Source organism: Heterodontus francisci, chromosome 14 (genome assembly GCF_036365525.1).
Source record: "Heterodontus francisci isolate sHetFra1 chromosome 14, sHetFra1.hap1, whole genome shotgun sequence".
NCBI classification, from domain to species: Eukaryota; Metazoa; Chordata; class Chondrichthyes; order Heterodontiformes; family Heterodontidae; genus Heterodontus; species Heterodontus francisci.
Window position 1 is genome coordinate 28,931,843 of NC_090384.1, and position 12,905 is coordinate 28,944,747.

Here is a 12,905-nt window from a genome sequence, read left to right on the forward strand (position 1 = left end):
AAACCTACGCTTAACCAATCCTTTGGTTATCTGACATATCTCCTTTTGTGGCTCGGTGTATACATTCCATGAACTCATCCTCCACACTATTACTGTAAATTTGGTTTGCCCAGTCGATATGAAGTCCCACATAATTACTGTATTACCCTTGCTACATGCGTTTCCAATTTCCTGATTTATACTCTGCCCAACACAAGTGCTGTTAGGGAGCCTATCAACTGTTCTCACCAATCTTTTTCTGCCCCTTGCTGTTTCTACGTCTTGATTTCCTCAGCTATGATCCTTCCTCTCTACTGTCTTTACCCCATCCTTTATTCTAAAGGCTACCCTTGCTCCTTCTGTCTATCTCTTCTAAAAGTTAAAGGAATAATTAGTTCCCAACCTCGATCAGTTTGCAACCATGTCTCTGTAATGGCTATCAGATCAAAACTATTAATTTCTGTGCCATTAATTCACCTAATTTGTTGTAAATGCTTCCCGCATTCAAATATAGTGACTTCAGCCTTGACTTGTTTCTGATTTTCACTGACGTCACCTTTGTCACTAATGCCAACAATTTATATATATAGCGCCTTTAACATAATAAAACGTCCCGAGGCGCTTCATCGGAGCATTATAAAACAAAGTATGACACCGAACCACTAAAGGAGATATGTTAGATGACCAAAAGTTTGGTCAAAGGTAGGTTTTAAGGTTTGTCTTAAAGGAGGAAAGTGAGGTGGTCAGGTGAAAGCAGGGTATTCCAGAGCTTAGGACCTAGGCAACTGAAGGCATGGCCACCAATAGTGGAGCAATTAAGTCAGAGATGCACAAGAGGCCAGAATTAACAGATACCTTGGAGGGTTGTGGGGCTGGAGGAGATTACAGAGATAGGGAGGGGTGAGGGAATGGAAGAATTGTAAACAAGGATGAGAATCTTAAAATGAAGACGTTGCTTGACTGGGAGCCAATGTAGGTCAGCGAGCACAGGGGTGAAAGGGGAACGGGACTTGGTGCGAGTTAAGACACAGGCAGCAAAGTTTTGGATGACTTCAAGTTTACGGAGAGTAGAAGGTGGGAGACCAGCCAGGAGTGCACTGAAATAGTCAAGTCTGGAGGTAATGAAGGCATGAATAAGGGTTGCAGCAGATGAGTTGAGACCAGGCAAAGTCAGGTGATGTTACGGAGGTGGAAATAGGCGGTCTTAGTGATGACACGAATATGAGGTTGGAAGCTCATCTTGGGTCAAATGTGACACCAAGGCTGTGAACAGACTGGATTAATCACAGACTGTTGCCAGGGAGAGGGATGGAGTGAATAGCTAGGGAATGGGGTTTGGAGCAGGGACTGAAAACGATGGCTTCGACCTTCCCAATATTTAACTGGAAGAAATTTCTGCTCATCCAGTCCTGGATGTCGGATAAGCAATCTGTTGGGAGAAGTGGTGGTGAGGTGGAGCTGAGAGTCATCAGCGTGCTAACACTGTGCTTTCTGATGATGTCGCCAAGGGGCAGCATGTAGATAAGAAATAGGAGGGGACCAAGGATAGATGCTTGGGGGACACCAGAAGTAACAGTGCAGGCGCAGGAAGAAAAACCATTGCAGGTGATTCTCTGGCTATGATTAGATAGATAAGAATGGAACCAGGTGAGAGCAATTCCTCCCAGCTGGATGGCAGTGGAGAGGCATTGGAGGAGGATGGTATGGTCAACCTGTCAAAGGCTGCAGACAGGTCGCGAAGGAAAGTTTACCTTTATCATAAACACATAGGCTGTCATTTGTGACTTTGATAACAGCCGTTTCGGTACGGTGGCAGGGCAGAAACCTGATTGGACGGATTCAAACACGGAGTTCCGGGAAAGATGGGAATGGTTTTGGGATGCGTAACACGTTCAAGAACTTTGGAAAGGAAAGGGAGGTTGGATTAGGGCTGGTAGTTTGCAATGGCGGTGAGGTCAAGGGTTTTTTTTTGAGAGGGGTGATGCCAGCAGATTTAAAGGAGAAAGGGTCAACAGCTGAAGAGAGAGAACCATTTACAATATTGGCTAACATGGGGAACAGGAGGGGAAGTTGGGTGATCAGTTTAGTGGGAATAAGGCTGAGAGAGCAGGAGGTGGGTCTCATGGACAAGATGAACTGAGAGAGGACATGAGGGGAGGTAGGAGAGAAAGTAAAGATGTGAGTTCAGGGCTATTATCTGGGTTACACTCTCAGTCCCTTCCTGACCCAATCTGCTTATTCTTAGACACAAAACTGTGCTGCTGTATAGTCTTGACATCTCCCTTGCTGCTTTGGAAGCTCCCATTTCCTGAATCTTCCCACATCCTTTTATTAACCCTGTCTACTGCCCTAGTTATTTGATTTGCCAGGACACTGTTCCCAATTTGATTTAAGTGGAGCCCATTGCAACAGAACAGCTCACTCTCCCCAAAGTACTGGTGCCAGTGGCCCATGAAGCAAAACCCTTGCCTTCCACTCCGCTCCTTCAGCCAAGCATTTCTTACTAATCTGTTTATTCCCATGCCGATTGGCATGTGGATCAGGTAACAAATCAAGAGATTACCTTTGAGGTTCTGCTTTTTAATTTGGACCCTAACTCCTCAAACTCTCAGCATTGGTTCCCACATGGACCAGGCCAATTAGATCTTCCTCCTCCCACTCCAAGATCTTCACCAGCCGCAAGGAGATTTTAAACCTAGCACTCGGCAGGCAACACACCCTTCAGTTGTGGCTACAAAAAATAGTATCTATTTCCCTGACTATACTGTCACCTATGACTACCATATAAGATCCTGAGGGGTCTTGACAGGGTGGTTGTGGAAAGGATGCTTCCCCTTGGTGGAGAATTTAGAACTAGGGATCACCGTTTAAAAATAAGGGGTCGCCCATTTAAGACCGAGATAAGGAGAAATTTTTTCTCTCAGAGGGTCATGAATCTTTGGAATTCTCTTCCTCAAAAGGTGGTGGAAGCAGAGTCTTTGAATATTTTTAAGGCAGAGGTAGATAGATTCTTGATAAGCAACAGGGTGAAAGGTTATCAGGGCAGGTGGGAATGTGGAGTCATCAGTTCAGACATGAACTTATTGAATGACGGAGCAGGCTCGAGGGACCGAGTGGCCTACTCCTGCTCCTAATTCGTATGTACCACATTCCTTTTTTTAAAATCCATTCATGGGATGTGGGCGTCGCTGGCTAGGCCAGCATTTATTGCTCAACCCTAATTGCCCTCGAGAAGATGGTGAGCTGCCTTCTTGAACTGCAGTCCATGTGGGGTAGGTACACCCACAGTGTTGTTAGTAAGGGAGTTCCAGGATTTTCACCCAGTGACAGAATGGTGATATAGTTCCAAGTCAGGATGGTGTGTGGCTTGAAGGGGAACTTGCAGGTGGTGTTCCCATGCATCTACTGCCCTTGTCCTTCTAGGTAGTAGAGGTTGCGGGTTTGGAAGGTACTGTCTAAGGAGCCTTGGTGCGGTGCTGCCACTGTGCGTCTGTGGTGGAGGGAGTGAATGTTTGTTGATGGGGTGCCAATCAAGCTGGCTGCTTTGTCCTGGATGGTATCGAGCTTCTTGAGCGTTGTTAGAGCTGCACCCATTCAGTCAAGTGGAGAGTATTTCATCACACTCATGACTTGTGCCTTGGTGGTGGACCGGCCTTGGGGAGTCAGGTGGTGAGTTACTCACTGCAGGATTCCTAGCTTCTGACCTGGACTTGTAGCCACGGTATTTATATGGCTACTTCAATTGAGTTGCTGGTCTCTAGTAACCCCCAGGACATTGATAGTAGGGGATACAGCGATGGTAATGCCATTGAATGTCAAGGGAAGATGATTAGATTCTCTCTTGTTTGTGATGTTCATTGCCTGGCACTTAACACAGAAACATAGAAAATAGGAGCAGGAGTAGGCCATTTGGCCCTTCAAGCCTGCTCCGCCATTCATCATGATCATGGCTGATCATCCAAATCAATAACCTGTTCCCGCTTTCTCCCCATATCCTTTGATCACTTTCGCCCCAAGAACCATATCTAACTCCTTCTTGAAAACATACAATGTTTTGGCCTTAACTGCTTTCTGTGGTAGCAAATTCCACAGGCTCACCACTCTCTGGGTGAAGTAATTTCTCATCTCAGTCCTGAAAGGGTTACCCCATATCCTTAGACTATAACCCCTGGTTCTGGACTCCCCCGCCGAGAACATCCTTCCTGCATCTACCCCGTCAAGTCCGGTTAGAATTTTATAGGTTTCTGTGAGATCCCCCCTCACTCTTCTGAACTCGAGCAAATATAATCCTAACCAACTCAATCTCTCCTCATACGTCAGTCCCACCATCCCAGGAATCAGTCTGGTAAACCTTCGCTGCACTCCCTCTATAGCAAGAACATCCTTCCTCAGATGAGACCAAAACTGCACACAGTATTGCAGGTGTGGCCTCGCCAAGGCCCTGTATAATTGCAGCAAGACATCCTTGCTCCTGTACTCGAATCCTCTCATTATGAAGGCCAACATACCATTTGCCTTTTTTACCACCTGTTGCACCGGCATGCTTACCTTCAGCAACGTGTACGAGAATACCCAGGTCTCGCTGCATATTCCTCTCTCTCAGTTTATAGCTGTTCAGATAATAATCTGCCTTCCTGTTTTTGATACCAAAGTGGATAACCTCACATTTATCCACATTATACTGCACCTGCCATGCATTAGCCCACTCACTCAACTTGCCCAAATCACCCTGAAGTCTCTCTGCATTCTCCTCACAACTCACCCTCCCACCCAGTTTTGTGTCATCTGCAAATTTAAAGATATTACATTTAGTTCCCTCATCTAAATCATCAATATATATTGTGAATAGCTGGGGTCCTAGCACCGATCCCTGCGGTACCCCACTAGTCACTGCCTGCCATTCGGAAAAAGACCCGTTTATTCCCACTCTGTTTCCTGTCTGCCAACCAATTTTCTATCCATCGCAATACACTACCCCCAATCCCAAGCGCTTTAATTTTACACACTAATCTCTTATGTGGGACTTTGTCGAAAGCCTTCTGAAAGTCCAAATAAACCACATCCACTGGCTCCCCCTCATCAACTCTACTAGTTACATCCTCGAAGAATTCTAGATGATTTGTCAAGCATGATTTCCCTCTCGTAAATCCATGCTGACTCTGTATGATTCTACCACTGTTCTCCAAGTGCTATGCTATAAAATCTTTTATAATGGACTCTAGAATTTTCCCCACCACCAACATCAGGCTGACTGGTCTATAATCCCCTGCTTTCTTTCTACCTCCCTTTTTAAATAGTGGGGTTACATTAGCTACCCTCCAATCTGTAGGAACTGTTCCAGAGTCTATAGAATCTTGGAAGATGACCACCAATGCATCCACTATTTCTAGGGCCACTTCCTTAAGTACTCTGGGATGTAGATTATCAGGTCCTGGGGATTTATCAACCTTCAATCCCATCAATTTCCCCAACACCATTTCTCTACTCATACTGATTTCCTTCAGTTCCTCCCTCTCACTAAACCCTGTGTTCCCGAATATTTCTGGTATGATATTTGTGTCCTCCTTTGTGAAGCATGCATTTAGTTGGTCAGCCATTTCTTTGTTCCCCATAATAAATTCCCCCGTTTCTGACTGTAAGGGACCTACATTTGCCTTCACCAATCTTTTTCTCTTCACATACCTATAGAAACTTTTACAGTCAGTTTTTATGTTCCCCACAAACTTACCCTCGTACTCTATTTTCCCCTTAATCAATCCCTTGGCCCTCCTTTGCTAAATTCTAAACTGCTCCCAATCCTCAGGTCTGTTATTTTTTCTGACGAATTTGTATGCCTCTTCCTTGGATCTAATGCAATGTCTAATTTCCCTTGTAAGACATGGTTTGGCTACCTTTCCTGTTGTACTTTTGCGCCAGACAGGAATAAACAATTGTTGCAGTTCATCCATGCACTCATTGAATGTTTGCCATTGCCTATTCACCGTCATTCCCTTAAGTAACATTTCCCAATCCATCATAGCCAACTCGCGCCTCATACCTTCGTACTTTCCTTTATTAAGATTCAGGACCCTAGTCTCAAAATCAACTATGTCACTCTCCAGCTTGATGAAGAATTCTATCATATTGTGGTCGCTCATCCCCAAGGGGTCTCGCGCACAACTAGATGGTCAATTATTCCTCTCTCATTACACAATACCCAGTCTAGGATTGGTCCAGAAAACCATCCCATATACACTCCATGAATTCCTCCTCTATGGTATTGTGACTAATTTGATTTGCCCAATCTATATGCAGATTAAAGTCACCCATAATTACAGATGCTCCTTTATCACATGCGTCTCTAATTTCCTGTTTAATGCCATTCCCAAAATCACCACTGCAGTTTGGGGGTCTATATACAACACCCACTAATGTTTTTTGCCCCTTAGTGTTTCTCAGCTCTACCCATACAGATTCCACATCGTCAGAGCGAATATCCCTCTTCACTATTGCGTTAATTTCTTCTTTAACCAGCAATGCAACTCCACCGCCTTTTGCTTTTTGTCTATCCTTCCTAAATACTGAATACCCCTGGATGTTCATTTCCCATCCCTGGTCACCCTGCAGCCATGCCTTCGTAATCCCGACTATATTATACCAGTTTACATCTATTCGCGTGATTAATTCATCCCCTTTATTGCGAATGCTCCACGCATTAAGGCACAAAGCCTTAAGGCTTGTCCTTTTAACATTACTTGTCCCCGACTCACTATTTTTCACTGTGGCCCTGTTTGATTCTGGCCCTTGATTTCTCTGCCGATCACTTTTCTTATTCTCCCTACTGTCTTTTGTTCTTGTCTTTGATACCCCCCTCCTCTGACTCCTTGCAAAGGTTCCCATCCCCCTGCCATTTTAGTTTGAACCTTCCCCAACCACTCTAGCAAATACTCCCCCTACGATATCAGTCCTGGTCCTGCCCAGGTGTAACCCGTCCAGTCTGTACTGGTCCCACCTCCCCAGAACCGGTCCCAATGTCTCAGGAATCTAAACCCGCCCCCCCCACCTCACGCCTTCTCTTCAGCAATGTATTCATCTGATATATATTGCTATTTCTACTCTGACTAGCACATGGCACTGGTAGTAATCCTGCGATCACTACTTTTGAGGTCCTACCTTTCAAATTACTTCCTAACTCCCTGTATTCTACTTTTAAGACCTCATCCTTTTTTTTTTTAAACCTATGTCGTTTGTACCAATGTGTACCATGACTGCTGGCTGTTCATCCTCCCCCTTCAGAATGTCCTGTAACAGCCTGGAGGCATCCTTGACCCTAGCACCAGGGAGGCAACATACCATCCTGGAGTCTCGTTTGCGGCCACAGAAACACCTATCTATTCCCCTTACAATTGAATTCCTGCACTGCCTGCCTAGTCCTCTTGCTCTGCCTGGTGGTCACCCATTCCCTTCCTGCCTGTGGAGTCTGAGCCTTCGGTGTGACCACCTCTCTATACGTGCTATCCACGATACTCTGTGCCTTGCGGATGCTCCACAGTGTCCCCAGCCACCATTCCAGCTCTGAAACCCGGGTTTCCAGGGGCTGCAGCTGGAGACACTTCCTGCACACATGCTGGGTCCCGGGCACTGGAATTGTTCCCGGCTTCCTACGTAGAGCATGAGGAGCATACCACGGCTTTGAGCTCTCCTACCATGACTTAACCCTTTAAATTAAACCTTTTGGAAGATGCTCAATATCAAATAATTTCAATTACTCTAGGGCCCTTCTTACCTGGTCCTCGTTACGACAGAACTCCCGAAAAAACACTACTTACTATATATGAAAATAAACTGTAGACCTTTCTTACCTTAGTTACTAAGCCAGCTATTTAGAGCTATTCTCTAACAGCAGTTATTCACCAACCAATCACCTTGCAGCTTTCCTGTGATGTCACTGTTGATGTTTTTTTCAAACACTCTGGACTGTGTCTGTGTTTTTCCTCCCAGGTCCGCTCCGCTCTTCCAGGTAACTGCGGGCCTCGAGCCTCAGGCTGGAATTATCCTTTACCTCTCCGATGCCGATTCCTCCCAGGTCTGCTCCACTCCACTCTTCCAGGTAAGTCTTGTGTGGCACGAATGTTACTTGCCACTTATCAGCCCAAGCCTGGATATTGTCCAGGTCTTGCTTCATTTCTGCACAGACTGCTTCAGTATCTGAGGAGATGCGAATGATGCTGAACATTGTGCAATCATCAGCCAACATCCCCACTTCTAACCTTATGATTGAAGAAAGGTCATTGATGAAGCAACTGAAGATGGTTGGGCGTAGGACACTACCCTGAGGTACTCCTGCAATGATGTCCTGCAGCTGAGATGATCGACCTCCAACAACCACAACCATCTTCCTTTGCACTAGGTACGACTCCAACCAGCAGAGAGCTTTCCCCGATTCCCACTCCCTGCCACTCGAATGGCCCCCTGTACCACAGTGCTGTGGTCAGTTGTCCATCAGCCCTGCAGTTCTTGTTCTCATCCACACAGGTAGCAAGTACCTCAAACCTGTTGGTCAAAGTCAAGGACCAAGGGTTCTCTATCACAGCATCCTGGCAGTCACACCCTCCTGGAGCAAAGTGCTCAGGTAACTCCCCCTCTCTAACATCCCACAATGTTATCAACTTTTTTTATTCATTCATGGGAAGTGGGCGTCACTGGCTATGCCAGCATTTATTGCCCATCCCTAATTGCCTTGAGAGGGTGGTGGTGAGCTGCCTTCTTGAACCGCTGCAGTCCATGTGAGGTAGGTACACCCACAGTGCTGTTACTTGAACTCCAGCTCAACAACTCTCGAGCCGAAGTTCCTTGAGCTGCAGACACTTACTGTAGATATGGTTATCCAGGGCCACAATGCTCTCCACAAGCTGCTGTTATGGCACACCACCTGTCCTGCCATGTGTTACAAGATTTTTGTTTTTGTATTAAAAACTTAGAATGCTGTATGTTTTAAAAAACTGAAAAAGGATTTTTCAGTAGACATTGACACCTGCAAATAGCTGAATTGTTTAGATGTTTTGAAAGGACAAAGACAAGAAAGCAGGCAATTTCAAAGAACGCAGCAAGGGATTTGACCTCCTCAGAGCAACTCTTTAAATGACAAGAGACACTATGTCTGGACATGTGACCTGTTTAGGAAGGTTTTGCTTTCACTTTGGACCCTTTAAAAAACCAGTGAGTGGGACAAAGAGCAGGCATTTGAAATTTGTTTTTGACCTGCCTGGAGATCCGAAAGGAAGACACAGAAAAAGTGTTACCTCTCTGTAAAGGAATCCTGCATCGCTCGAACAGAAACCCTGTATTTCAAAAAGTGGCAGATTCCTATTGCCTCCTGTCTCTGAAGAATCCCTGTATCAAATGTGGTTCCCGTTGCCTCCTGTGTTTTAAGAAATCCTGAATCTTCTACTGCTATCCTGCTGCTGTAAAACCGAAGACAACTCGATGCTGCACCTCTGATGGAAGACCTACGTGAAGCCTGCTGCAGCTGAATTGTCTTGAAAGTCTACCCATCACAGATTGTTCAACAACCTCACCTGGAGAGACTTTCGAGTGGCATCCGACTATTTGACTTGGGGACACCTCACCAAACCGAAGAACTGCCTACCAGAATGTGACAAACTAACTTATTTTATTATTCCCTCTATTCCTATGAAATATGAAAAGTAAACCAAAATTCTTTTTTCCCCCAGTTAACCATTTTGTTTTTAATGTATGTGCGTGTGCATGAGGGCGAGGGAAATGAGGAGCTTTTCATATATAGATTTATCTCATTATTGGTTAAGACTTGCTTCTATAATAAATATTTAATTTTGTTGTGGATGGAAGAAACCTGGTTGTTGTGCTTTATTCTGGGGGACAAATACAGAATGTAATTGGCTGTTTTTCAGTAGGTGGGAAAATTTATTGATATGCTGTGACCTATGGAAATATGGAACCGAATTAACAATGCACTCCTCCCACCTCAGCCGTAACACATGCCTCTCTAATCTCATTTATTTGATTAGTTTTATTAATTCCATTATTTTACTTTCATTCATTTATCTAGTGTTACTAATTTAGTAAAGGAATAGCAAGTTACAGTTTCCTAGCTTAGAGACAAAAGAAAAAGACTTTCCAGCCACCGTAGGTAAAAAAGCAGCACCTCCTTTCCCCTCTGCACCGAATTCCCACTTGCACCAAATTTCCAATTTTAGCTTGTTTAATAAAGAACTCTCACAACCACTCTGTGCTCCACACTCCTCACTCAGAATTTAGAGTCATAGAGTTATACAGCACAGAAACAGGCCCTTCGGCCCATCGTGTTTGTGCCAGCCATCAAGCATCTATCTATTCTAATCCCATTTTCCAGCACTTGGCTCAGAGCTTTGTAGGCTATGGTGTTTCAAGTGCTCATCTAAATACTTCTTAAATGTTGTGAGGGTTCCTGACTCTATCACCCCTTCAGGCAGTGCGTTCTAGATTCCAACCACCCTCTGGGTGAAAAGATTTTCCTCAAATCCCCTCTAAACCTCCTGCCCGTTACCATAAATCTATGCCCCCTGATCATTGACACCTCCGCTAAGGGAAGAAGTTTCTTCCTATCTACCCTATTTATGCCCCTCATAATTTTGTATACCTCAATCAGGTCGCCCCTCAGCCTTCTCTGCTCTAAGGAAAACAACCCTAGCCGATCCAGTCTCTCTTCATAGCTGAAATGCTCCAGCCCAGGCAACATCCTGCTGAATCTCCTCTGCACCCCCTCCAGTGCAATCACATCCTTCCTATTTGACAACCTTTTTCTATGTTAGCATAAAGCAATGATGCAAACCAAATCAAAATGCAACATGTAAGACATTTACAAACTCCTATTTCATATTTCTCCCAAAAAAAGATTCAAGGAATAGCACCCTTTTAAAATATTGTGGGTCTCCTCCTGCACTGATCAACCATTTCATAGAAGGTTACAACACAGGGACCCAAACTCTGCAAAACTATTCCCACTGCCCTGCCAACACCCTATAAGCCCTGTATCTTTTAGTTCAAGTGTTTATCTGCTCTTCCCTTAAAAGATGCAATACTCTCTACTTCACCACTTCCTGTACCAAACTTCAACTCATTTTCTAAAGAGATTTATTTTAACTGCTTCTCCTTACTGTGAGGAGTTTAAATTGATGAGCCTTCATCACAGACCCCGACCAGAGGAAACAGACTTTTCTTATTCACCTTTACAATTTCATCACGAACATTGGCAAAATTTACATATTTTAAAGTTTTTTTTATTCATTCACGGGATGAGGGCATCGCTGGCTAGACCAGCATTTATTGCCCATCCCTAATTGCCCTCAAGAAGGTGGTGGTGAGCCGCCTTCTTGAACCGCTGCAGTCCATTTGGGGTAGGTATACCCACAGTGCTGTTAGGAAGGGAGTTCCAGGATTTTGACCCAGTGACAGTGAAGGAATGGCGATATAGTTCCAAGTCAGGATGGTGTGTGACTTGGAGGGGAACTTGCAGGTGGTGGTGTTCCCATGTATTTGCTGCCCTTGTCCTTCTAGTTGGTAGAGGTCGCGGGTTTGGAAGATGCTAAGGAGCCTTGGTGCGTTGCTGCAGTGCATCTTGTAGATGGTACATACTGCTGCCACTGTGCGTCGGTGGTGGAGTGAGTGAATGTTTGTGGATGGGGTTCCAATCAAGTGGGCTGCTTTGTCCTGGATGGTGCCGAGCTTCTTGAGTGCTGTTGGAGATGTACCCATCCAGACAAGTGGAGAGTACTCCATCACACTCCTGACTTGTGCCTTGTAGATGGTGGACAGGCTTTGGGGAGTCAGGAGGGGAGTTACTCGCCACAGGATTCCTAGCCTCTGACCTGCTCATGGTATTTATATGGCTCCTCCAGTTCACTTTCTGCTCAATGGGAGCCCCTAGGATGTTGATAGTGGGGGATTCAGTGATGGCAATTACATTGAATGTCATGGGGAGATGGTAGATTCTCTCTTGTTGGAGATGGTCATTGCCTGGCACTTGTGTGGCACGAATGTTACTTGCCACTTATCAGTTCAAGCCTGGATATTGTCCAGGTCTTGCTGCATTTCTACACAGACTGCTTCTGTATCTGAGGAATTTCTGCATTTTCACTGAAAACGTGTGAAACGAATTTTCTGCACTACGCGTTATTGTGTTTCTATATCTTTTTACTGTATGTTTTAAACCTAGTGGTTGTGGGGATTTCACTTGAGAAACTTCCCAATGAAATACATAATCACCAGCCTAACCCTCTGTGAGACGATACAAAGCACCAACTGTTTGGCGTGAAACTCACTCGTTTTGATTTAGAAGGGGGACCTATTACAATGGATTGAATTCTTAACAGTTGAGCCAACTCCATATATTTACATGGTGTTGTTATCTGTGACTCTCACTCTGCTCGTCTAAAGGCTATGAGGAGGCAGTATTTATCACATCGTTACCCCAATAAATGGACCACTGAGGGTAACTCCCAGCCTCTCTCCTTCCCTTTCATTACCTTCAATAGCAGCTTGAAAGCTTCAACCTCCTCAATCCTCCCTGCCGCCATCTTGCCCGCATCACATCACTGCGCAGACGCTGGAACGCAGGAGCACGCAAGGTGGTCTGGGACCTGTAGTCCGACAGGAACCGGAAGGGCCAGAACACTCGGGAGCACGCACAGCACTCTGGGACTTGTAGTCCTACAGGAACCGGAAGGGCCGGAACGCTCGGGAGCACGCACGGCACTCTGGGACCTGTAGTCCTTAAGGAGCCGGAAGGGCCAGAGCTGACGCTGCTAATTCCAAATTGTCACTGCGGGGAGCAAGTTTTATTTCACACCAGTTAGAGCTGCTCCCACAATCTGTCCAGCCGGTTTACACTGGATTTCAGATATTTTAGTTCTGTATTGTCAGCATTT

General features: G+C 45.2%; 1 protein-coding gene across 1 annotated transcript in view; it reads right to left on the reverse strand.

Moving 5' to 3' along the window:
- commd9 (COMM domain containing 9) overlaps positions 1-12,609 on the reverse strand; it is a 34,993-nt gene extending 22,384 nt beyond the window's left edge. Inside the window, exon 1 of the mRNA XM_068046820.1 lies at positions 12,504-12,609. Coding sequence (XP_067902921.1) covers positions 12,504-12,554 — 51 coding nt within the window. The 5' untranslated portion in view covers positions 12,555-12,609. The remainder of the gene's footprint in view (positions 1-12,503) is intronic.
- Positions 12,610-12,905: the final 296 nt, after the last annotated feature.